This window comes from Ooceraea biroi, chromosome 14 (genome assembly GCF_003672135.1).
Source record: "Ooceraea biroi isolate clonal line C1 chromosome 14, Obir_v5.4, whole genome shotgun sequence".
Taxonomy (NCBI): Eukaryota; Metazoa; Arthropoda; class Insecta; order Hymenoptera; family Formicidae; genus Ooceraea; species Ooceraea biroi.
The window spans coordinates 2,729,467-2,752,908 of record NC_039519.1 but is presented as its reverse complement, the minus strand read 5'-3'; the positions used below and the strand labels follow the sequence as shown (position 1 = coordinate 2,752,908).

The 23,442-nt window shown below is 40.4% G+C and overlaps 1 protein-coding gene across 2 annotated transcripts in view; it reads left to right on the top strand.

The window, feature by feature from the left end:
- LOC105286610 (neurotrimin) overlaps positions 1-23,442 on the top strand; it is a 153,447-nt gene that overhangs the window by 81,757 nt on the left and 48,248 nt on the right. For both annotated transcript variants that reach the window (XM_026975049.1, XM_011351663.3), the window contains exon 2: positions 14,919-15,013. In XM_026975049.1, coding sequence (XP_026830850.1) covers positions 14,960-15,013 — 54 coding nt within the window. In that variant the 5' untranslated portion in view covers positions 14,919-14,959. The remainder of the gene's footprint in view (positions 1-14,918; positions 15,014-23,442) is intronic.

Genomic DNA, 23,442 nt, shown 5'->3' with positions numbered 1-23,442 from the left:
CTGATAGTACGTCTGCGCTGCTCTTTAAGAGCTATTGCATTACGTAGGTAACAAGGTTTCGATAGGATCGATCGTCGTAAGCCACTCCAATCACTCAATGCTATTAAGACACACAATTTACAATTTTGTTTTAATATTATATTACATATTACTCTGTTTCACAATTTCTACAAATTTCTGTACTCTTCTATCTTACAAAATTATATTCGATATTATTTCATATTATAAAATTTTTAAACACTTTTATAACTGCGTTATTGCATATTTAATAATAATAACGCACTGTAATACAAATATTCCAACATAGCATAATACGATATTTTATATAAACGCAATATCTAAACGTTAATGCATAGTAAAATATATGATATTTGCAGCAGTCAATTTAACATGTAGATGGAATTTATCTCGTAATATTCCTCGAATTAGCGCTAACTCCCTGCGGTAATTCAATGAACATTCGCACCAAAGTTGCAACGACCAATAGTTCGCCGTGGATGCGGTCGCATATATATCACATGATTGGTTACTATCGCCTCGCATCGTACGCCTCGCATACACCCCTCGCATACACACAATCTGCCACACGACTTTTGCGTTATGCATTGCATCTTCGTGGGTCGTAAACTGATTCAGCCCAGGTAGGTATAACGTGCGCGCCGCGGCCGTTACATCTTTACGATTATCCGACGAACAATAAAGCTAACGCACAACCGTCGACTAATGGATAAGCCCAGTCTTACCGAGTACGCGCGGCTAATAAATGCTGCACAGCCGCAATATGGTATTCCGCTCTGCTCGTCTACGCAATACGCTTTTAACCGGCGTCTGACGACGTTTTACGGTCCATTGCAAATTCGAAGATACGATACGGCATGCCCGCGATCGTGATTATATTCGCCGGTATACACGCCATGCGTCAGCGACTCATTTTAGCCTTCCGCAGGGAAGCAAAATGTTTCCCGAGCTCTGATTATCGAAATTACGCTCCTTTTGCCTCAGAGATGCAAGTGCTTTTCAGGCGGTACTTTTAATAAACTCATCTGCTACTGCTACGCGATGTGATTCATACGTGAAATGCACCGTCGCACAGTGGGATGAAATGCAAATCTAGCTGGACAAAACTCTAAAATTAGCTGCAGCTCTTTTTCCTTCATCATATAATGATATTTTTGCCGCAAATATAATTTCTTCTGTTGAGATATTGTTTTTTAATTCTTCAACCCTTCTTCGTTTAGTTTTATTACTAACATCCGCAAATCTTTTCTTTGGGCGACCGCCAACATCTTTTGTTGATGATTGAGACTTTATTTCTGAATTATATCAAGTTTTATACAAAATGAATAAAGATATTTTTCAATATTATTTAAAATAATCTCTCTCTCTCTCATAAAAGATAGAATATCTGCAAAAGTTGCAAAAAGTAGCACACCGTTTTTACGATGTTTAAAATATGTAGTACAAAGAATCTAATCATAATATGATTTCTTTGGATGAAGCCGAATGAAGCCTTTTCTATTCAATAATATAGTATACTAATCACAATAAAATAATACTTACTTTTTACTATATTTCTTCCAATATATAAGGATTTAAATAAAATAAATAACATAAAATAATAGAACGTAACTTTATCTTTCAAAGAAACATACAAATATTAAAATTTAATTACAAAAATATATTTTTATAATTGTGCAAAGACACAATGCGTTTCCCAGTAAACAATTACTCTGAGAAATTAATTTTTATGGGCGTTGTTATGACAACATCAGAATGTTTTACTGGCCTTATTAAGAGAGAATCTGCGTTATATAAGTATTAACAATACTTTACTATGTTATTTGACTAATTTAAAAATATTGATTTTTTTTAGTTTTGTCCAGCTAGATTTGCATTTTATCCCACTGTAGGTCGGCTGCAATTCAACTAAGAAATTTTATCCGGATTTCGCCGCGCTTCTGGTTAATATTCCTTTTTCATTCGTTACGATTAACTGATTGCAATTATTATACGGATGTCTCTCGCGATGTTATGTCGCTGAAATTACAAGCTGCGATTGTCATGTACAAATCCGTTTGCCATGTATCGTTTATGTAGTGCGGCTCTTGAGAAATCTTTTTATCTTTTTACCTCGAACATCTCTCTCCGTTAAGAACGCGTGTTCAAACGTAGTACGCGCAATCGAACATTGCCCGTAGGAAATTTATATATTTTTAGAAGCATTATATTACATCTTGCCTCGGTGAAAAACACGGCGCTCGTGGAATCCTAGGTGAGTCAGAGAAATGTACGCTAAGAAAGTTTTACGGATTCATTTTTATCGTTTATTGTTCGACCGCGAGACTCTCGGTCCCTTCGAACAGCCTTTTCCTGTTTGCCGTGGATTCGTATAAAAGGGGTACTTTAGGTGAGGTGAACGAATCCTCGAGTTTTTCAAAGGGGCATCCCTTCAACCCAAACGTAGCGTTTGTCTAAACCACAGTGCTCACTGCAGTTCCATTTACCGCAGCCTTTTAAAAGCTCCAAGAGCTGAACAATTTCACTGTAACGGTTTGCCATGTAGAACGCCAGCAGAAAAAACCGCCCGATTCTTAGAATAAATTTTTCATGACAGTTTTGTTTGACTTGACTTTCTCCGTTTATCTTTCTGATATAAATAATATCTGCCGCAAAAGCTCCATCGTTACGCAACATATTTCCCATTATTTGTAACTGTACCGTTCAGAAATTGATCATGTTCCAGTATTATTTTTAAGTATCTTACAGATATAACTCTGCTACTTTGCACCACTCATGTCATCTGATATTCATTTTATCCAAAGACTTTAACGTCAAGGATAATTTCATCAGGAACGAAAAAAAATATTTTCAGCTTTCACTATTGTAGGGGAGACCGGTGTCAAGTGTAATAGATGTCAAATGTAACAGAGCTTATTTTAGAGCCACCTTATATAAAAACACGAAGTAGCCTTCATTAAGTAATAAGAGACAACTTTTCGCATTACCGTCCCGAATGTGGTCATCGTAACATTCTTGTTGTCCACGTTATTCCCAAATTTACGGAAATTGCGACCAAAAGTAAATATTCTCTCACAAATCTTTTTTGGTGCACAACTTAGGTTACTATATTTATTCAAAATTCGATAACAGCCCATTATTATATGTTGCCTGAACTATCTTATTGTGTAGGTTAGATATTTTAGGTAAAGAAACATATAAGAAAATAACAGGATAATTTCGGAAATGGCATAGAGGTGTCGATTGTAACACGAAAAACGGTGTCGTTTGTAATATCCTGGGATGTTACAATTGACATCTATACATTTACTTCGTATGTTTTAATATACATTGTTTGGTAATTATTTAGCTACCGGGTGAAAAATGGTGAAACCAAGACCAAGAAAAACCGAAAGGGGAATAATCTGCCAAACATCTCAGCTGCACTGATAAAAATGTTTCTTTTATATATATTAATTGTCTCTCTGATTAATATTTTTGTTTATGTTTCACTTGGTTTTTAGAATTTCGTTTTGTTTGGTTCTTATTGCTTTATTGTTCGTTTATTTCATTGTTCTCGTTTCATTATTTCAATGTTTACTCGATATTATTTATAATAAAAGTATTTGTTACAATTGACACCAGCCCTGTTACAATTGACACCAGAGAGGTGTCGATAGTAACGCTCGTCGCACTATGATAAAAATGGAATATATTTCGAGACGATTCCCGATAGCTACATTATAAAAATCTGATAAGTAGCATCAAACTTGAAGGTTTGTTCCAAAAAAATGTGAAACAAAAATTGCGAACGGTTTACTGACAAAAAATGTTATTGAATTTTTGTTACAATCGACACCGGTCTCTCCTATTTGTGTATTGCTCAGTAGCTCAGTCAACATATCTTATTTATTAAAGAGGGATTGAAAAAGTGAAAAGAGGGAATTGATAGCCGCATCGAGCGTCTTTATTTTCTGTTAGATCAATATTTCTTCGCCCGGAAATGCTTGAATTTATTATGCAATCCTACATGTGTATGTACATACGTGCGTGTCTGGACATGTAGCGTGTTTCTGGCCATCTCAGTGGCAGACCGAAATATAAAGTGAAAATCAAATATCCTGCTGTGAACCCTATGCTAATCTCGTAACTCCAGGAATACGACTCCTCCGAGCGATGCGCTCCACATTCGGTTGCGCCTCGACATTCCATTCCGCTCTGGTCAGCCTGCCTCGTTCTCTTAACCCGGTGTGCAGTCGCAAAAATAGTAGCGAGATAAAACTCTCGTATAACCCTCTAATAACCTCTTCCATCGGCGGTAACTTAGTCTGTTCTTCGAAGGCAGTTACTTCAACTTTGCTCCAATTCCTCGTCCGGTAACTCCCTCTCGCTCGCACCACCTCGTCCACTTCCGCTCTCCTACAGTCAGCGCTCTCCTCTTCCGTCAACTCTCCACGATGGTTCCAAGAGACGACCAAGACCACTCGTCACTTACGAAGACCAACACCGCCAGCACCGTCAACGTCAACAGTCCCAATACCACCAGTGCGTTATCAAACGTTAACGGTACAAACGGCAGCGCCTGTAAAGCCAGATGCACAATGGTGGTCGTGGCGTTTAAACAAGATAGTGCCGTTTGTTTATAGAAATTGCGCGTTACCATGGCGAGTCGCGGCGAGTTTAGGAGAACCTAAACGTTCATCCGAGAAAACGGAGTGGAAGCGCCTTTGACGCGCAATTTAGTCGCAAATTGCGAGGACCGATTGTGCGTTCGAGCGGGTCGCGTTCATCGAGCAGACATGGTGGTCGTTCAAAGCGCAGTTATTTACATTCGTCGCATCGCGCAGGGTGCTTATATCCGTCACATTGAACGGTTGCTACAAGGTATTACAAGGGGCACTCGTTCCTTTCATGTCGCTTCTTTTTTCCGTGGATCCCGTGGCGGGCGACGGGGAGAACTAACGCCGATCGTAATGGACGTGGACGTTAACGGAGTCGCGGGCGTGTAACTCGCGGCCCGGGCGAGCAATACCGTAATCTCTTCTCGCCACGGTTAAATCTCACGGCCTGACCATTGTGCATCGGGCTTAATGACGTCGGGTAGGAACACGGACGGAGACCGTCCACGTCGTCGTCGACGAGCGGCAAACTGACCACCCTGACGTACGATAGCAAGGCGATGGCGGGGTGCGAAGCCCTGCCAGGTCTCGGCAACGTGCGCGTTTTATTACTTCACGTGCCGCGGCGTGTAACTCCGGCGACGTATCGCCACATTACGATTGCGATTTATATCGCGCCTTTTTATTTCTCTCGCGCAGGTTTCCTCACGTGCCGCGATTTTATAGCTCCCGTTTCTCTCGCGATGCTCGTCACATGGCCTTTTAGGGCTCGTTATCGACACCCCTTCCTCCCGCCGAGTGTTAATTATCGATAATTAGTTGCCTGTGCCGGTACCAACGCGTTGAATCGTGTCCGACTGCATCGTTTCGCGTGTGATTCGTTATAGTTTCAATAGAATGCTTCGTCTTCGACGAGCATTGGAGAAATGATCTCGCGTAGATTGATCTCTTGTCTGCCGAACGAGCGATAAATAAAAGTTGTAATTAATAGCTCCGCGTGTACCATCGTGTTTTATCCGGCGTTTCCGCCTTTCCTGAAAATCAACGGGCCTCCGTGAGGCAGAAATTATCACGTAGACTTTAAACTGAATTCGCCGGGAAATTGTACGTGCTGATGTATTTGCTGCGTAAACAATAATTATCGCGTGCAATTAAATGCAGCTTTATTCCTGGCAGGCTGAAACTCCAAGTTGGCAGAGGCAGCAAACGTATACGACATGTGTACATGTATCACGAGGTACATAACTGCGCTTCCTGTGAATTGCGTCTTGCCAGCGCACTAATACGATTTTTGGCTCCATTTAATCAGCTGAATTATACAAATCGATTATTTCCACTAGGTGAAGTAAGACACGCGCACACATACATCACTGACATTTATTGAACGATCTGGATTGGATTGTCGATTAATTGTTGAATAATACATAGATTTCGATCAGATTTCGATGTAACTGATTGTCTGATAATTGTTATTCCCTAATATTTTTTTGCTAGTTTCTTCGTGTCGCTCGCTATTTGTTCTGCAACGTCTCTACTGCATTATCACGTTGAAAGCAACTTGACGGCGTTCGCAGCGCGTATGACAAACTTGGCAGAGTGATTTTAGGAAGAGAACTCTTTAGTCGATTGTGCGTGTCGACGTATTTAGCGCGCAAACAATAATTACCGTATGCAATTAAGAGGAATCCCGTTGGTGAGAACACGGCGGCGGCACGGAAGCGGTCGGAGGGGAAAGGTGGATGTGTCAGAGGGCCGAACTTCTGGTTACACGTTGCAGCGAGGCATCGAAACGGAACGTTTGCCAACGCGTGTCGACACGGTGGATGAAGAGGCTCGCTAATTCGATCTTGTTATCCGAGTCAAAGAGCGGCATGTCTGCTGAGAAATTTCAGTTGACCTTACCGCTAATATAACGGATGAGTAGCGCTAACGGAATTTCCGTCTACTCGTCGATAACGAATACGAGTACCGTCGTTCGCATGATTCGGACGGATTTCACTGCAAGATACTTTTTGACTATCACTGGCAAGCTGCATCCGTTGTAACTCCGAGAGTCGACGAGATTACGTGAAATGAAAATAACGTAAATTTCAATACTCGATAGTATCTAACCGGCTTTGCTTTGAATTTATCTCGAATTGATAGCGGCACGCGTCATAATTTGCGAGCTATGTATCGGTGTTGTAAAATGATACGATATGCATTATTTTAATTAATATTTAAATTACACGTTATTAAATAACAAAATTCTGTAATGAAATCTGAAATATTTGTTTGCGATGCGATCGGAGAGGCGCGCCGGAAAATACAACGGATTAATAATTTACGTACAGACGTATCGAGGTTCATTAAAAGTTTGAAGATATTTCGAGTTTTAATTAATGTTTGCTTCTCCTACTCCACTTTGTTATTTATATGACACGTAATATTGATTGACACGCCAAATTTCACGCGGATCGGTATATCGATCGATCTGTAATTTAAAAAGTAATCTGTATGCAAAATAATTTCTCAAGGGAAATTTTATTACGTAACGGTAGTACAAATGTACACTTAATAATCTCGAAAACGTAATAAACCACTCCTGAACATACAAACGATAATTATGTTTTTACACTAACTTGAATATTCTCGTAAAATGCTTTATCTCGTTTTATTATGTCAAGGGATTATCGCGTAATAAGGCGAAAAGACGTACGCGACTGTTTCATTCGTCGAGAATTAACTGTAAGGAAATATCCGGCCGCAAAACCGCGAAGCGGAAAGGGGAGCACATTCTCTCTTTTACATCGCATTATACATTTATTGTGCCGTGTCAGCGCAGAGGGCAAAGGTCATTACAAACTTGTAATTTCTCCAAGAAGCGAATGCGGTCGCTGATAGAAAAGAATTTTACGGCGAGCTCGATTCAGCATGATATGAAAATCGCTCGGGCGAACATACGTGCTGAATGAGCCGGGCGGCAGTGGTGCACGGGGGATAAAAAATATAACGTATCGTACAAATGTTCGCCGTGTGGATAACTTACGACGTGCACATACGTGCACACATGGTACCCGTCCCGTGGAATCGTGTCGTACGAACGCGTACATTCCACAAGATTTCACTGGCAATCCTATGCCGCGAGTGTGTGAGACGTCTGTGTATTTTCCCTCGGTCACGATGTGCTCTCCGACGAGCAGAAGCGCGGCGAGACGGGATGCAAATCATCTTAGGTTGAACCAAAAGGGCCTCTTAGAAATACGAATCACCGATAACGGAATACGGCCTCGTGAAACCAGCCGTGGATCTCGATGCGGCAGACGGTATTTTTATTGTTGCGAGTAATCTTTTTCGGTGGCATGCTCCCCCGCGGCCTTTTGAACCCGAGGGTAATTGAATCGCGCAAGCGAGCTAAGTTAAAATCCTTTATATTTCGTTTTGCAGAGAGAAGGAGAGAGAGAAAAGGGAAAAAGTATGAAATCCGTCTGCCTGCTCTCACAAAAGTACAGTAGCGCAACTTAATTTCTTTTAATGCGTTTATCCGTCACAATGTTTTATTACATATGCCATAACGTAGTTTTGTCAAAAGTTTGTTTTTACATATGTACATAAATAAAAAGAATTGCATTAATTTACTGATATTGTTGGTATTTTGATAAATGGAATAAAAACACGCTGATGTGTAAAAATTTCATTGTGACTCGTCGAGTATTTAATTTAGATGTTGATATATTTTCGATATATTCTATTGATATAAGCGAAGAATACAAGAGGATGTATTGTGTGTGTGTAGTAGCGCTGTACTTTGCGAGTGATTCTCAGACGACCGCATATCGAAGTAATCACATTTTAAACCGATAGCTTTCTAATTTAATTCCATTCCTTTGCCGGCTATCGATAAGTATATGACTTTTACTAAACTTGTGTAACATCGTTTTTTTAAGAAAAGATATCTAGACAGTCATATTGACTGATTCATTTTGCCCTATAAATCCGTCTAAATCAATAATCTAAATAATTACAATGCCTGTCATTATTTATTAAATGTGAAATGTATAACTACGCAAGTTTTTAATGCACTTTGTGCCTTAAAGATACATATATATAATATATTTATAAATTCTGTCGCGAACTTGTGTGTGCTCGTGTAAACGAACACGCAATATAGAACGGTTATATTAAATGTCTGTCTGTTGATATTTTAAATATTTCCAATATAGGTGCGCTAGAAAAGTCTCTCAATAATATTTCAAATTTTGCTTTTATTAAAACTATATAAGAATAAAAATCTGTGTTATGGTCTAAATTGCATAGAGGAGCACATTAACGAATACGTAGCTTTACAGTTTTATTTACGGTATAGTACAGAACGTAAACCTGTCAAAGCAAACTCTATTAACATCTTTCATCCCATGCAATCTTTCACATCTATAGCTTGTATTATTTTTGAAATACCGATATGTTAGATTTCAGATATTTCGTGATACACTAAGAATGTACTCGAGATACAATGAGAAACCATGATTTTACATCAACGATTTCAAGATTATTTGGCGTTTCAGATAACGTAAGAAATGTTTCAGGGCACGGGTGTACATAATGTGAAAATATTTCCACGAAAGTATTTCCGTCGCAAGCGGTCTTAAATGTATCAGCTGACATTATCTAACAATAGCTGGCCGGATTGCTGAACTTGAAAAGAGCCCCCTGTCACGAACACGTCGACAGCACCTTGAAAACCCAAGTGGCCAAAATAAATAGACCCACACGAGGTAGGAAACGTGAGGTCGTTCCTGGTGCATGAAAGTGTAAACCCAGATAACAAAGTGTGTCCCGGCACGAAATGCAATCTGTTACAAGTATCACATGCTGCTTCTTTGCCAACACATCCCGGCGGCAATAAACCAGAAACGTGGCGACACAAGTGATACCGCGTGCACAAACATACTGCCCGGTTGTGCGACACGACACTCGAATAATTAATTGTTCCGCCGCAACCTCCTTCCTCAGATCACACGAGCGATCCTCCGTGGTCGCCCACGGGGGTTACATAGTTTTCTCCTTATTCCCATGTAACTCAAACTGATGTACGTAAAAATTCTCGTGATTTACTATGCAACGTTAACAACGTCCAGAATGTAGCAAGTCTCTCTCTCTCTGTCTCACGATCGTCATGAGGAATCCCACGTCTCTAGTAGACTACGACGAGTAGTCAATTCGTGCGGCCGACGCCGTTCTATTATTACAACAAATTGGACACGGATCCTATTCTCGTGCTTGCCTCGTAGATTCCCTCGAACTACTTCACGGAAGGAATGAGTTTCGAATGAGTTACCGTTGCAGGCATTAAGCCGTTTGCGACGAGAGCCGCGGAAAGTGCAGAGGGAAGATACTGCTAGCCGGCGCGCGAAGTGATTTCAGAGGAGCGAGATATTTCAGACTCCAGAAATGGTGAAATAAAGCGGCCGACGCGTTGCGCTGTTCATGGCTCGTTATTATGCTATACGCCTTGTACCACGTAGGTTCATGAGGAGCCGCGAAGATACAGAAACGAGGGAGTGAAAATGAACATAAGAACATAGGAACGAGACGGACGAGACGAGCTGAGTCTTGAGAAAATGAGAGCAGGATGGGAAACGATGAGGCACAAGGTGCTGCAAAAAGGAGTAGATATAAAAACGAAGGAGTCCAAGGTGCTGAATTAGACGATGCATAAAAGGAAGTTAATGTTCTACTTGACGGAGAATAAAGAGGCACAAGGTTGTCGTGACGATGAGGAAAGGAGCGAATAAATTTTCCATTAGACCAGGAGGCATCAATATCGTCTAGACTTTGACTAGACGTCAAGCCGTGAGTAAACTGTAGATGATGATCTATTTTTGAATAATACTTATTTATTTATCATTCAAATGTATCTTGCATCAGAATCATAAAAGATTAAAATGTGATGAGAAGGATGACGAACAGAGCGTTAATACGCACAAGCGCTTCTATTATACGTATGTCCGAAAGATGAAAGGCTGAGAACTGTCAATATCATTTTGCAATAATGAGCACGGTCCGGAATCAAAGGACAGCATACACAAAACGGAATGCACACGCAGAAGGTGGCAGCCTAGAGCGAATCAATTCAAATAAGCTGCGACGCGGGCGGATAATGAGAGCGGGGATCGATAGAATTATGCGAGCAAAGTCGCAAAAGAGACGAGCTTCCGTGAATCAGGAGCGCAGCAAGCAAGTGAAAAAGGGAAGAGAAATTTGTGCGAGCATAAAGTATCTCGTGTTCTTTGGGGATTCCGCGTATTCGCTAGTGGCTGTCATAAAAACACACACACACGGAGGGAATTCTGTGAAAACACCATCGTCATAAATTAGGACAAAGCACTTGTCGGACTAAGCAAACGAAACTCTTATTATTCGGCAACGTTGCAACGGCGCGAACCGCGGTCTACGACGTGATTTCTAGTCCGCATTCGTGAATATAATCTTTTGGTAGCACGCGAAGATTTCCGGACTTCCGGTTGTTCTCGGTTCTTTTCCGCGAGAGAACGATCTTCCGTCTTCCGTGTTCTTCCGTTTGACCTCGCTCGTGCGCTTTCACTCGGAAGCTGAAGCGACGAAAGTCGAGGAGGGATGGTCGCCGAGGTGAGAAATGCCGCGTTGCGGGGGTGTTTTAACACGGTTCACTGGCTCTCGGCTATGCTCTTTCGGAATTCTTAACGGGTGACAGCAACATTCGGCCTTGATATATTTATGGATGGCATATTGCTGATACGATAATACGGGACACAGGAAGTTCATTTTATAAGGATGTTAATCTCACGCGTTTAATATCACTCTATTTATAACAAAAGTCTCTATTTTACTTTACATCTTTATACTTTTCAGTTTTAATTATACATCGTTTTTTTATGCATATTCTATGTACATCAACCGATCTCGGAAATACATTTTGTGGTCGCATAATGATACACGCTTACTTTCTTGAATTATACCGCGATCATAGATACATAAATAAGAAGGCATAAATGAAAACTTACTTCGCATCGTAAACGTCATAGCGACTGAAATTTTTTAAAATGCAGCCGGCTCTCGTGCTCGAAATCCGGACGTTGATATTTTGACGTTCACCCCGTAAAGTGCATTAGCGACGATGTGCATCGGCGAACGCTCGTGATATTTTTTTATCACCCTCCACCCGCACGTACCCTAACTCTCGCGTGCGCCTTTCCTCATTCGCTTTTTTTCGAAATGGTCGACTATTGAATTACTTACATACTTCATCGGCTCTAAATTAAAATACTATACCGACAATGTGCGCGTGCGAAGCAACCGGATGAGGTTCTGAAAAATGCAGACTTACATTACTTCCCAGTTGCTGGAAACAATCAGATATGTATTTTTGTCTTTATCTCGAAGCTGTCACAAATAACAATAATATACATAACAGGTTTTATTTTTGACAAAACAATTTATAAAATTCTTGACATCCAAATCATACTCAAATGACACTATTAAATTTAATAATATAACAGATGTCTTGAATAAAGAACCCGATTTTCACAACGCAAATTCAAAGAAATTTTAACGAATTAAATGGTACAAGAGAAAAATCGGGAACAATTTTCCTCGGCAAACATCAATAAGAAATTGCCAAGTACCCGTTACCTCGTGAATCCTAACACGTAAAGAATAAATATCGCGTCGCTGCCGTTCCCGGAGCGGCCAATTACGTCCTCCATTCACGGCCATTAATTACTTCGCTTAGCCGAGAGCTTTCTGATTAAATAGCGAGTTGTCGCCTTGAGTACAGAGCGCGATGGTGTGCCGGCTGCACCCAAGGAGATGGTTTGTCGTGCGCATTTACTCGCTCTGCCGTGGTTCTCTTCCGATCTGCACAATTTCGCCCAATTAATCACGCGAGACCATGGAGATTCGTGACCGGGAGTCTCCACGGACACTCCGTCGCGCGTCAAAGTACCGAGGCTGCCCTTTACATGTCGGTAAAGGGTTATTCGTCATCGCCAAAAAGTGCGTTCCCTTCTCTCGCGCTCCGTCGAGAACGGATTCGGTTCGGAACGGCTCTATTCTCCGGCAAGCCCGATCCATCAAAGCCGACGGGAGTAAGTGTTCAGATACGGCCGAATTTCCCGCGAGGGCTACCATGGCCCGCGGCCCGCCGGCGATGGGCACGCTCGTCGGAATTATGGTTCCCTTATGCTCCCATTACGGGGCCATCCACGATTATGTTCACGCCAGTTTGCCTCACTCCTCTCCTCGCTTCTCCCATTGCTTCTCTCGTAGCTTTTCTCCTCTTCGCCCATCAGCCTCATTCCCCCGTTTGGTTTACGCCCCTCGCAAACAATCTCCGTGGGGCATTTTTGGCCCTTGATCGATGTTGACCTTTTAATGGCTCTTGCTGGCGCGCACACGTGGAACGGCTGCTCACCGGGCGTGCTCTGTATGGGTTTGTTGCGTTGACTCGGACGCGAGATTTGATGGACAATATCGTAATGCAGCCGCCGGAATAATTCCGTAGCGGCGCTACCGGTGGCCCGGCGCCGGGAATATCCTTGGCCGTTGATCGATGTTGACGTTTATGCGTTATCGTTAATGGAGAAACGGATGACGCTTCTGTAGCGCGGCATAGGGAGCTTGTATTTTATTTACGATACTGTTATCACGAGAGAATGATATCGGGGGAGGTACATATTGGGTCCGCACACATTCCACCGGATTCGTTTTAATCGAGTACATTTGTAGTGATTGTACCCTGCTCTCCCCGCGCTACGTACCTTCCTCCGTATTTCGCGTTTCACATTTCGCGGAGATATCAATAGGGGAAATTTAATTTGCCTTTTTTCCTCCTACAATCAAGTTTTTACATTCGGCAAATTTATTTCATTTCGGTAACGATGATGTAATAAAACTCATCGATCCGAATGAAAGTCAATTTGCGTTTCATACAAGTTTCAGTCGAATTTTATTTTGTGTATTATAGTGCTACCATTTTTATAAGCATGTCTGTCGGTTCAAAACTTGTAATTGAAATTTGTGAACTTTGCTCTATATACGTATATATTATGTTCCACATAGGTATGTACATGCGCGTTATATGTATGCTTATGTCCGACATTACAAATGGTCGATAGTAGCTGGTCAACGTCCTCGCATACATTTGATCGGCACGTAATGTCGAAGTTACCAAATTGCCTATGACTAACTTGCGCTTTGGATGCACCGATGCGATCGTCCTGTTTCCTACGTAAACATAATTTCCGTCTTCCTTATTCCCGATCTATGTTGGCGTCATGATCCGCGATTGATGTCCACTGTTGCATCGCGTATGGCGCACAAAATAATCACATTGTGCTACACCGAGTGCATTCAATAATATTATATTAGATTGCTGGATGGGCAAATCCGGAATGTCCAATCTAAACGCGCGTACATTTATCTTTCACGCTACGCTGGTAGCCATTCTTCTCCCCCCGTGTCCTTTGCCTCCCCACATACCATATTTTATATCGCTAGATATAATTTCTCCATACGCCTACTCCCATAGGCTCTTAATGTCTTGGCGCGTACGTACGTTTGAAAATATAATATGTTTTGTTATATGTATATGTCATATATGTCAGTAATGATAGATATTAAAAGAAATTCAAGCTTGGCATTAAGATAAGTCAGAAAATACGATATCTTGTGGAGGACACGAAAAAAATTAATTGTTAATGTTTTAATGTAAATACGCGAGAGAAAGTAAGTATCACTGGGAATGTTAAAATAATAAAATTACTCAACGGAATCTATAATATTTAATATGACTACAAATATATTTATCCTAGCTAAGGAACAAGAAATTTATTCAGTTTGGATCTTCAACTGAAATAGCTAAACAAATGGACAGATCTCAGTGACCAGATATAGTTTAAATATAAAAGCTGCATAAATTGAAATGAAACGTCGTGAAAAGCGAAATGTCGATAGAATATATTTTATTCCACGTTTATTTTTATTTTGTGAATGCAAAGTGGACAAGGCAAATCAGAACTGTTGATCTCTTATAGAATCATGCATAATAGCTAATAATGTTATTTGAAATAGCATACGAGTAATATTTTCACAAATTCACGTTGACATTTACTGCAGAAATATAATATACTTAGATTGGATTTTCTTTTTGTCGAAATGAATTTTCTTTTTGTCGACATTTTTATACGCTTAAATTATATCATCCATTTGATTATTACAAATGGTTCATTACGTTAACTCTATAATCGTATGCTTCTCTAAAACATTTTTTATCTTCTTTTTTAGATCCTAAATTCAAGGAGCCAATCGCCAATGTAACCGCATCGATGGGAAGGGAAGCCATTCTTGCCTGCGTAGTTCAAGATCTCGCTGGATATAAGGTAATTCGAATTTTTATGGATATGTCTGTGCTCCTTGTCGATCGATTCTTTCATTAAAATGTTAGAGACTGTTAACATGCTAATCAAGCCAGTTGCATTTTCCCTGTATTTAGCTAATTTCTTTGAAAATTCGATATTCCTGACATTTTACATAATTAATTGGCGTTAAACGGCGTCATCGGACACTTAATTTACCTTTAGTTGGTTTGGTCTTTAATCAAAAATCAATTGTATCATGAAATGTAACGTAATGTTATATTTTTTTCTATAAACGTGATTAAACGAATAAAATAAACGTTATGGATCAATTTGTAATCTCAATTTGGAAACTTTGACCAAATTAGCTTAATTTTTGAAGTCAATGATACTCTACAAATATTTGAAAAATAAACAAAACACAATTTCCTTTCAGTTTGTAATATTTTATCATAGCTGAATGCTGAATGTCAATAGTTTTATATTTTATTTGGATAAATTATAAAATATGTTTTATAGCTGTACATACTTAAACAAATAATTCATAAATAAAGAGTTAGTAACTGGCTGTGAAATTCTGTGCGGCTATTTTTCGCAGCATCGCGAATGCCCTGATAACAAGTATTTAAACGATACTAAGTCGCTATAAGTAACGCAACCGTTTCGTAAGTTTAATATGAAAATGTTACTGACGTATTCTAGTGAGCGGCGGTTTTCTTGGAGAGATTTTTGAGGTAACGTGATTACCTCGGGAAAAATCAATAATATTCTTTAATTTTATACGTCATCCGAAATTTGTTTGTTAAGAAATCAAGTTGTATAGCATTTTACCCATTGACCTTGTTAATGAACAAGGAAAAAATTAAGTGAATTTTTATCTCTCTCTGAGAGAAAAAATAAAAATTCTTTACATACTGGCGCACTTCAGATAACCTGAATGATACTTCCGCGAGAAGCTAAAGCAATTAGTTAATTAATTAGTAAAATTATGCAGAGTGATACAAAAACGGATACTTACCAGGTACAAGCCAGGACGATCTTATTCAGTCTATATCCGGAATTCCGGTTTAACTGTAGTCAGCCAGAGTGGGTTTTAGCGAAAATGTTAGGTACGTAATGGTTTTCGTGAAGTACTAATTAGGAAATGAAAACCACATGAGAGATAAGAACGGTATTTCGAAGAGAAGTATTCGAAGAGAGAAATAAGTTTCCATCCCGATTGCTCATCAATTCCGATTATTACAGAACACATTTCAGGAATGATTAATATACTAATATCAACTACGAACATTATGTGAATATTTGAAATAAATTCTCTAAGTTATTATATCATGTAAATTATTTATATTAAAATATTAAACTGTCGAGTTTTATATTACAAGTATGGATTTAGCATTCTCAACTCATATATAGTGCACTAAATTTATGCAACTCTGCGAGAAACACCACGCAAAGTTTGCGCATAAACTCGTGTTAAAAAAAAGCTTACATTTTTATCCGTTTTCTGGGATTGGCGAGTACAAAGTTAGTGTACAAATAAACCTCGCTTTGTCCAAGAGATTTTCGCAAACTCACATTTGTCCGTCATATTCGAGATACTAGAAAAGCGCGATCAATAAGAAAGCAAGGGAAAGGATAATGTTGCAACAAAAAGGCGCTTTAAACAACAAGAAATTAGCTTTATGAACTGTACAACGAAATGTAATTACTGAAAGATCTTGATGAAGAAAGGTTTTTGATACGCTGTTGCAAGAAACAATCGATACTCCAGTTTAGTTTCCATTATTACATTTTCGTCACATTACAACTGCAGACAACCATAAATACAAAAAAGGACATACATGCAAAATGCATAAATAAATTTCAGCTGTGAGACACGTATTGCAGAATCTGCTTTACTAAAGAGCTCGTAAAGACGACCGCAGCGTGTAAAATATAGGAATATATGATGAAAGCCATAAGTGATATTTTGGCCAAGCTTGTTATACGTTTAACTTTAGCAAACGGTTATTGCACATTAATTTTGAATTATAACGTTCATTATACACTTACCATTATAATTATTTGCGGTGCGTCCTGAGCATAAATATTAATCACCACACATCGTCTATTTTCTGAGAGGAGCATATAATAGATAAGTTTTACATATAAATAGAGATTAAATCCTTAATATTTTCAGGATAAATATCTGGCATTGTATTTAATGTATATTGTACGTAAACGTATATTTTAATTCAATCATAGATTAAATAACAATACGTGTTTTTAAATGTAGATTTTTGTTCACGAAAATAACAAAGCATTTTTATAAAATAACATTACATGCGAATATCCTGTCTTTCCGATGACCAAGCAGAATATCATAACGTCAATATCATAACAATTGTTTCACATGTATGAAGCTGGTCGGATTGCAATGGAATATCTCTATTTGCCGTTCACACTGTGGCTTCCGCAACGTTTGAATTACATTCCATCAATCGAGAATTAATTGAGGGCTGCTTAATTAATTTTGGAAACGATATAGGCTCTAGTTATTTGGTTTGTATTGTAATTGTTGATCATAATATAAACGGTCCGCTCAGTGCAACGTAACAATCATTATCTTAATCAGCAACTTGTACAAAAAGTTGCCTACACAGATAAAGATCGTGAGAGAAAGAAATTTTGTATCTTAAATATCTATTTGGAAATAGATTGAAAAATGTTATATTCCGTCATGTGCGCATTTATTATATACAATAGTCACAGAAATATACCTAATTATTATAAACTCGAAAGATAGTAGAATCCGGGGGCGGGAAGAGGGGAATTTATGGCCGCGATGGACGGCGCGCGAAGGAATCGTGAAGGATCGACAAGAGGAAAGATATTGAAAACTATTCATCCTGTGTGCCGGCTTGGCCAACATGAAATTCAAATCGGCGCATTTATAGAGACCACGCGGACCCGTCCATGGCCGACATTGCTTACGTTGGGGACGATGGTATTCGGCAAAGGCGCGGGCAGGAGGGATCGATGGGTGGGACAGGGTGGAATAATCGCGCCGTTTATAAGCCGGCGGTGCGTCGGTCGGTGTTCCGGCTATGCATTAAGATGACGGATAACAGCCGCAGCTCTGCCGGAAGGCTTGAATCGTCACGATGCGGAGATAACGACGCCTCTACGAGCGTTCGCCGCGCTGGTTTACATGTAACACGCGCCGCAGACATTAACCCTTTTACTTCCCACGTGACGCAATACCCGCACGTGCGTTGCGCTTTCTGCCGCTCGCATGACGAAATGATCGCATGACGGGTATCGAATGCATATTGCGGTTGATTGCGGATGTACAAATGTTTTGCGCTGTAGCAACCGATGAACAACGAGAATATTAACATACTCACGCGAGCCAGACTCAAATGCGCCGTAGTGTCTCGCATGACTCTAATTAATCCCCGTGATAAAAGGAAATAAAGCAATTTGACTGCAAAGCTAGATTATTCATATGATCTCCATCTAATCTCTTGAAGCTTGATTCACGAAATCCTGCAACATTTAATCGCTTCAAACTCACATATTATTATTGTTTCGGCTTTGAAACGTATGTAATCTTTTTCTCAAATTAAATTTAACGAGTTGTGCACCATAGCTAGCAACAATAGTAGAATAATCAAAACGAACAGGGATTATTGTTAGTGGCAACCTACATTGTTGTTAGCCTCCAGATATGCAGATATAGCAGATTGACCGAATGATCGAGGATAGTCTCCTCAAGATTACAGTTATTGTAGAGAGCTTCGTCCGAATTTTAATTGCAAAGTTTAGGATCCGCGTATTCGGTTCCTCGAATCCAATAACTGCGGCTCGTTAACCGATCCCTAACTAGACTCGAAGTCGCATCGTCGATTATTGTTTGCTCATCGCTATCCGTTCCTCTCTGTCGCTGCGCTCGATCATCGTCCATAATTTGGTGCCCATCCTCAGCCGAAGCATGTAAAACTGTTCGAAAAGCTGACGTGAGATAGTTTCATGTCGCAGCGCCGGTTAATCTCATTCAAACAATTCGAACAATCAATTAATTACTCCGTCTAGCGTAACTAAGTGCGACGACGTAACTTGCTTCATTAATAACAGCGGTGCGTTAATTATCGGCAAATTTAATGACGCGTGGTATCTCGCACCTCCTAGAAGCTGATGCTCAGAATGATATGTAATAGATCAGGATACGTCTAGATACGTATATAAGATATATACACATATTATATATATAATGCTCTCTTTTCTTATAACGTTTTATTTTATTCCCCAACGATGGTTCTTCATTAACGATAATGTTCGCCAATCAAAATCGATATCCCCGCCATGATTCGGTCCTTCGATAAGTCCGGCGGTCTAATTGGTACTTAGGAACGAGATCCCTGTGCATTTCTTCGGTGTACTTTGCCGACTCATTTCGTCGACGATTTATATTCCGTCGACGGGGAAGCGAATTTACACGTCGTTGAAACGAGTTGCATCTGACAGCCGCGGATCAATCTGAATTCGCAAACACCGCCGTCTCCGCGTTCCGCTTCGTCTGCCTGCAGGCTGCCCCGACTCATCGGCTTTCGGGCCATAGGGCTGGATTAATCATGGTCCTCTGTAAGCACTGATGCATCCGCTAATCCGGGACTCTCTCACTCGATTCAACCATTTCTCCGGAACGATCTACCCTGCTATTATATAATGGTGACTGGATTCGCTGGATTAAATCCACAAACTATTAATTCTGTAACTACTCGAATGTATCGCCGTACTTGGCTCCGATCCTATTTATTTGAGCTGTTCAGTTGCGAACGGAATCGCTTAAAAATAACAGCGAACGAAAACACTTATCTCAGCTTATTTTCGCTGTGAAAATGTTGTTAACGTTCGTAGAATTCTCTTTTGTTTTTCTCTGTTGTATTAATTGTTATTCTTGCATTTATATTTTATACTTGTTACATGTGCAGATCTTGTCAATTATTTTGTTGATTTGTTTCAATTGTTTTTCGTGATTGATTATACGTAGAAGCAGCGAAACCTGACATTTAATGCAAAAATTGCATTAGTTTATAAAATGTGCTTCCTGCGTTGCTTAAATGAACAGCTGATGAAGTTAAAAGTTCTATAAAACGAATCCCTTCGGGAATCCTCCGTTAGTTGTTTTCAACCGTGACAAGGCACAAGCCTGTAACTCCTGGCAACCTCGCGAATGTATAGTCGATCTCGTTAATTTGAAAGCAAACGCGATTAATGGAGAGGAATATACAATTTTTCATTCTATCGTGACACAATGACGTTATTGAGGTCACAGTCCAATAAGTTTCATTAAAATCGGACAAATTTAGCAATACAGGTAACGCAAGAATGATTTTGTTTCCATCTGAAATCAAATATACGTATTTAATATAAATGGACAAATATATAAAATATCCAGAAAAGGTACACGAAAGCAGATAAATAGCACGTATATCATTTACGGTCACTTTGTTCGCGAACGAAGTCGAGAAATTTAGCCGCTTGCGCCGATATTAGACCGATATTCATGTAAATATTCATGTAAATTCAAGTAAATATACATTTAGATAGAGAATTAACGTAGCAGTTAGTTTCGCCTTTACTCCACGGCGTGTCGTATAATGAGCGCAAAAGGACACAAAGGAATGATGTTGCTGGAATTTAGAATTCATCCTTTGAGGGTTTATAAGGTTCGCGTTTGTTAGATACTTCACGATAGTGAGAAATAATTGTCGATGACAACGACGGAAGAGCATTTGTCCCAAACCGTTTCCTCATTTAGCAGGCCAGGCATTGTATAATTCAACGACGGGCTAAATACAAAGGAAAAGGTAAATTTCCTATCGACGAAATCGATATGCATTTGGGACACAGATTATCGAGACAATCAAGTTTGGAGGACCATCCTTTTACGGCGCGGCGCATAACCGAAACATCGTGATACAAAGCTGGCTAATTGCTTAATCGAAGAACCAAACGGTAGACGAGAGGGATCACGAGAGAGCGAGGTTGCTACGACGGCCGATATCTATGTCACGAAATGAAAGAGCCGCTGATTCGTTAATCGTATTGGCCTATGGTAACTCATAACTTCATTCAGCCTTCCTTCACGTCGCATTAGAGATGGACATCGAAGTCGCGTGCAATCGTCTGTAATGCGACACATATATGTATAATCGCGCTTGCACTTAATTAATCAATCAGTGGAATTGATCAGATTTGACCGTCATCGAATAAATATGATTCCATGTGGGTAATCGGATACGCGAAATTATGGCAACATTCGTCGCTCGCTTTGACGGATGTGCATGCACCGATATGTACACACGTATTACAGCGTTTTTATTACGCTTCTGCGAGAGGTATTTTTTTAATAAAAAGATGTCTTTGCACTCATTACATTGCGAGTAATCAAGCCCTTTTAGTGAACGTAAACGTGTCTAATCTCTGGCCGCGATGGTACGTTGCTACAGGCGGCACGATTTGCTGCATAATTGCTACAGAGATCTGGAGCACGGGGTCCTCTGTTGTTGTTGTTTGCTGTTACGGTCTTCTTTCGGATACCCGCGGGACAAATATCCATTTAGATCGTGCATTAGCGGAGCGATTAGGTTTAATCCTCCGTGCTTTTGCGCATTACCCCGGGCACGGGGTATCTGAAAGCTGATTTGATGCGACGTTTTATCTTACGGGGAAATATTAATCCACGATGCGCGGAGCGCGTCGTCTCATTTGAATAATTACGCATAATAATCACGCTCGTGACATTTACATCCTTTAAATTGCACCGTCAAGCGCACCGGGATAAAAATGCAAAGATGTATCGTAACTGCGATATTAATTAAAGTCCGCCGTATCTCTTTCTTTTTTTTTCTACGCCCCCGTGAGAAGAGTTAGAAACCTAAGTTAAAAATATGCGTCCCGGCCGTGAGACAGGGCCGGGGGAAAGGGAATCTAATTGCGTTTTCGCACTACGCGTGCATTTAGATCGCCCATTAGCGGCGCAATTAAGTTTGATCTTTATCTCCACGTGCATAAAGGAAGTTCCGACTCGGGCGGGTGCATTGACCAGCTTGGCAACATAGAGAATCGCCACGGAATCAGGCTTATGACATTTCCCAGTGACATTTCGATGAGAGTCCCTCGGGATGGTGCCTAATACTGTAACACCCGTCGACCACTTTGAAGACCTTAATTACCTTACTATCCTCGTCATTATGCCGGGTCACTGTATCTTGCGTGCTAAAGCCCTTGCATCAATTGCGTACTACATTTCGTCGACTCGCTTCCTCCAGCCGCTTGGAACTGTCCGCTTTCAAGTGTGTGCATTATCGTTCGGTTCACTTGCCTGTTTTCGTGAGGTAGCTATAGCTCGCAAGTGTTATGCATTTTTAAAATGACGTACTAGTAACTCCGAAAGTTCGGCTGAAATTCTCGATGCAGTAGATCAGTTGGTGCCTCTGAAATTTTAATATCGCTTCATCGTTGAAATACCTTTGAAATATAGTTTTTAATATCGCTGCAGCGCGCACAGCGTTTGAAAACCGAATCTGCCTCAAAATAGCCGAACTCATCGATACGTTCTTAATGAAAAATGTATGCACGTGCATCCTCTGTCGAAGGTATTTACGTGCCAATTCACCACCTGTTTATTCGTCTACGACCGTTAAGTTACCATCGAGAGCGGAGTTCCACATTGCATCGCAACCCGGTAGAGATAGCATCGGATAAAAATAAGCCGGAAAGGTTTTATCGGTATCTCGGCAACGAGGAGCCCCTCGATGGCTCAATAGTGGTTAGCGTTTAATTTTATTTCAATGTGACCGGGACAAAGTGGAACATCTGCGAAACATGATGAAATCCCGGTATCTTGTCGTATAACGCGTAGTTCTGTCATTCAGACCGATTATCCGCGCCAGTGGTAAGATCCCGAAAAAAAGAAATCTTGCTCATCGGTAAAACTCGGCGGAATATGGGAATATGGGAGAGTCGCGTGTAAATCGGAATTCAATTTCGCGCGAAATTATATCAGGTCGGATCGTCGTGGCGCTTGTTTGCACGCGGGCTTAGTTAATATTCCACCTGAGTAAGGAGCCCGAATTCTGGAATTGCCTCAGCTTCATTTCGTTTGACTTGTACTGCGGATCCGTACGTGTAGTTCGCGGGATTCGCGCGGACACGTATTTACGATGGGTCGTTGCCGGAAGATTACGTAGCTTCAACCCCTTTGTTTGGTCCTTACGTGTGACCTGAAAGTTTCCATTAAGCTCACTCACTCCTTCGTGCGAACTATTGCAACGCGGAAGAATTCTAATTCCGAAATCCGTCTCATTTATTTCTGTCTCATAATAAAACAGAGCGCTCCGAAGTTTCTGAGCCATCTTCAAAGAGAGGAAGCGTAGGAAATTTATTAAAAGAAACTGAACAAAAGT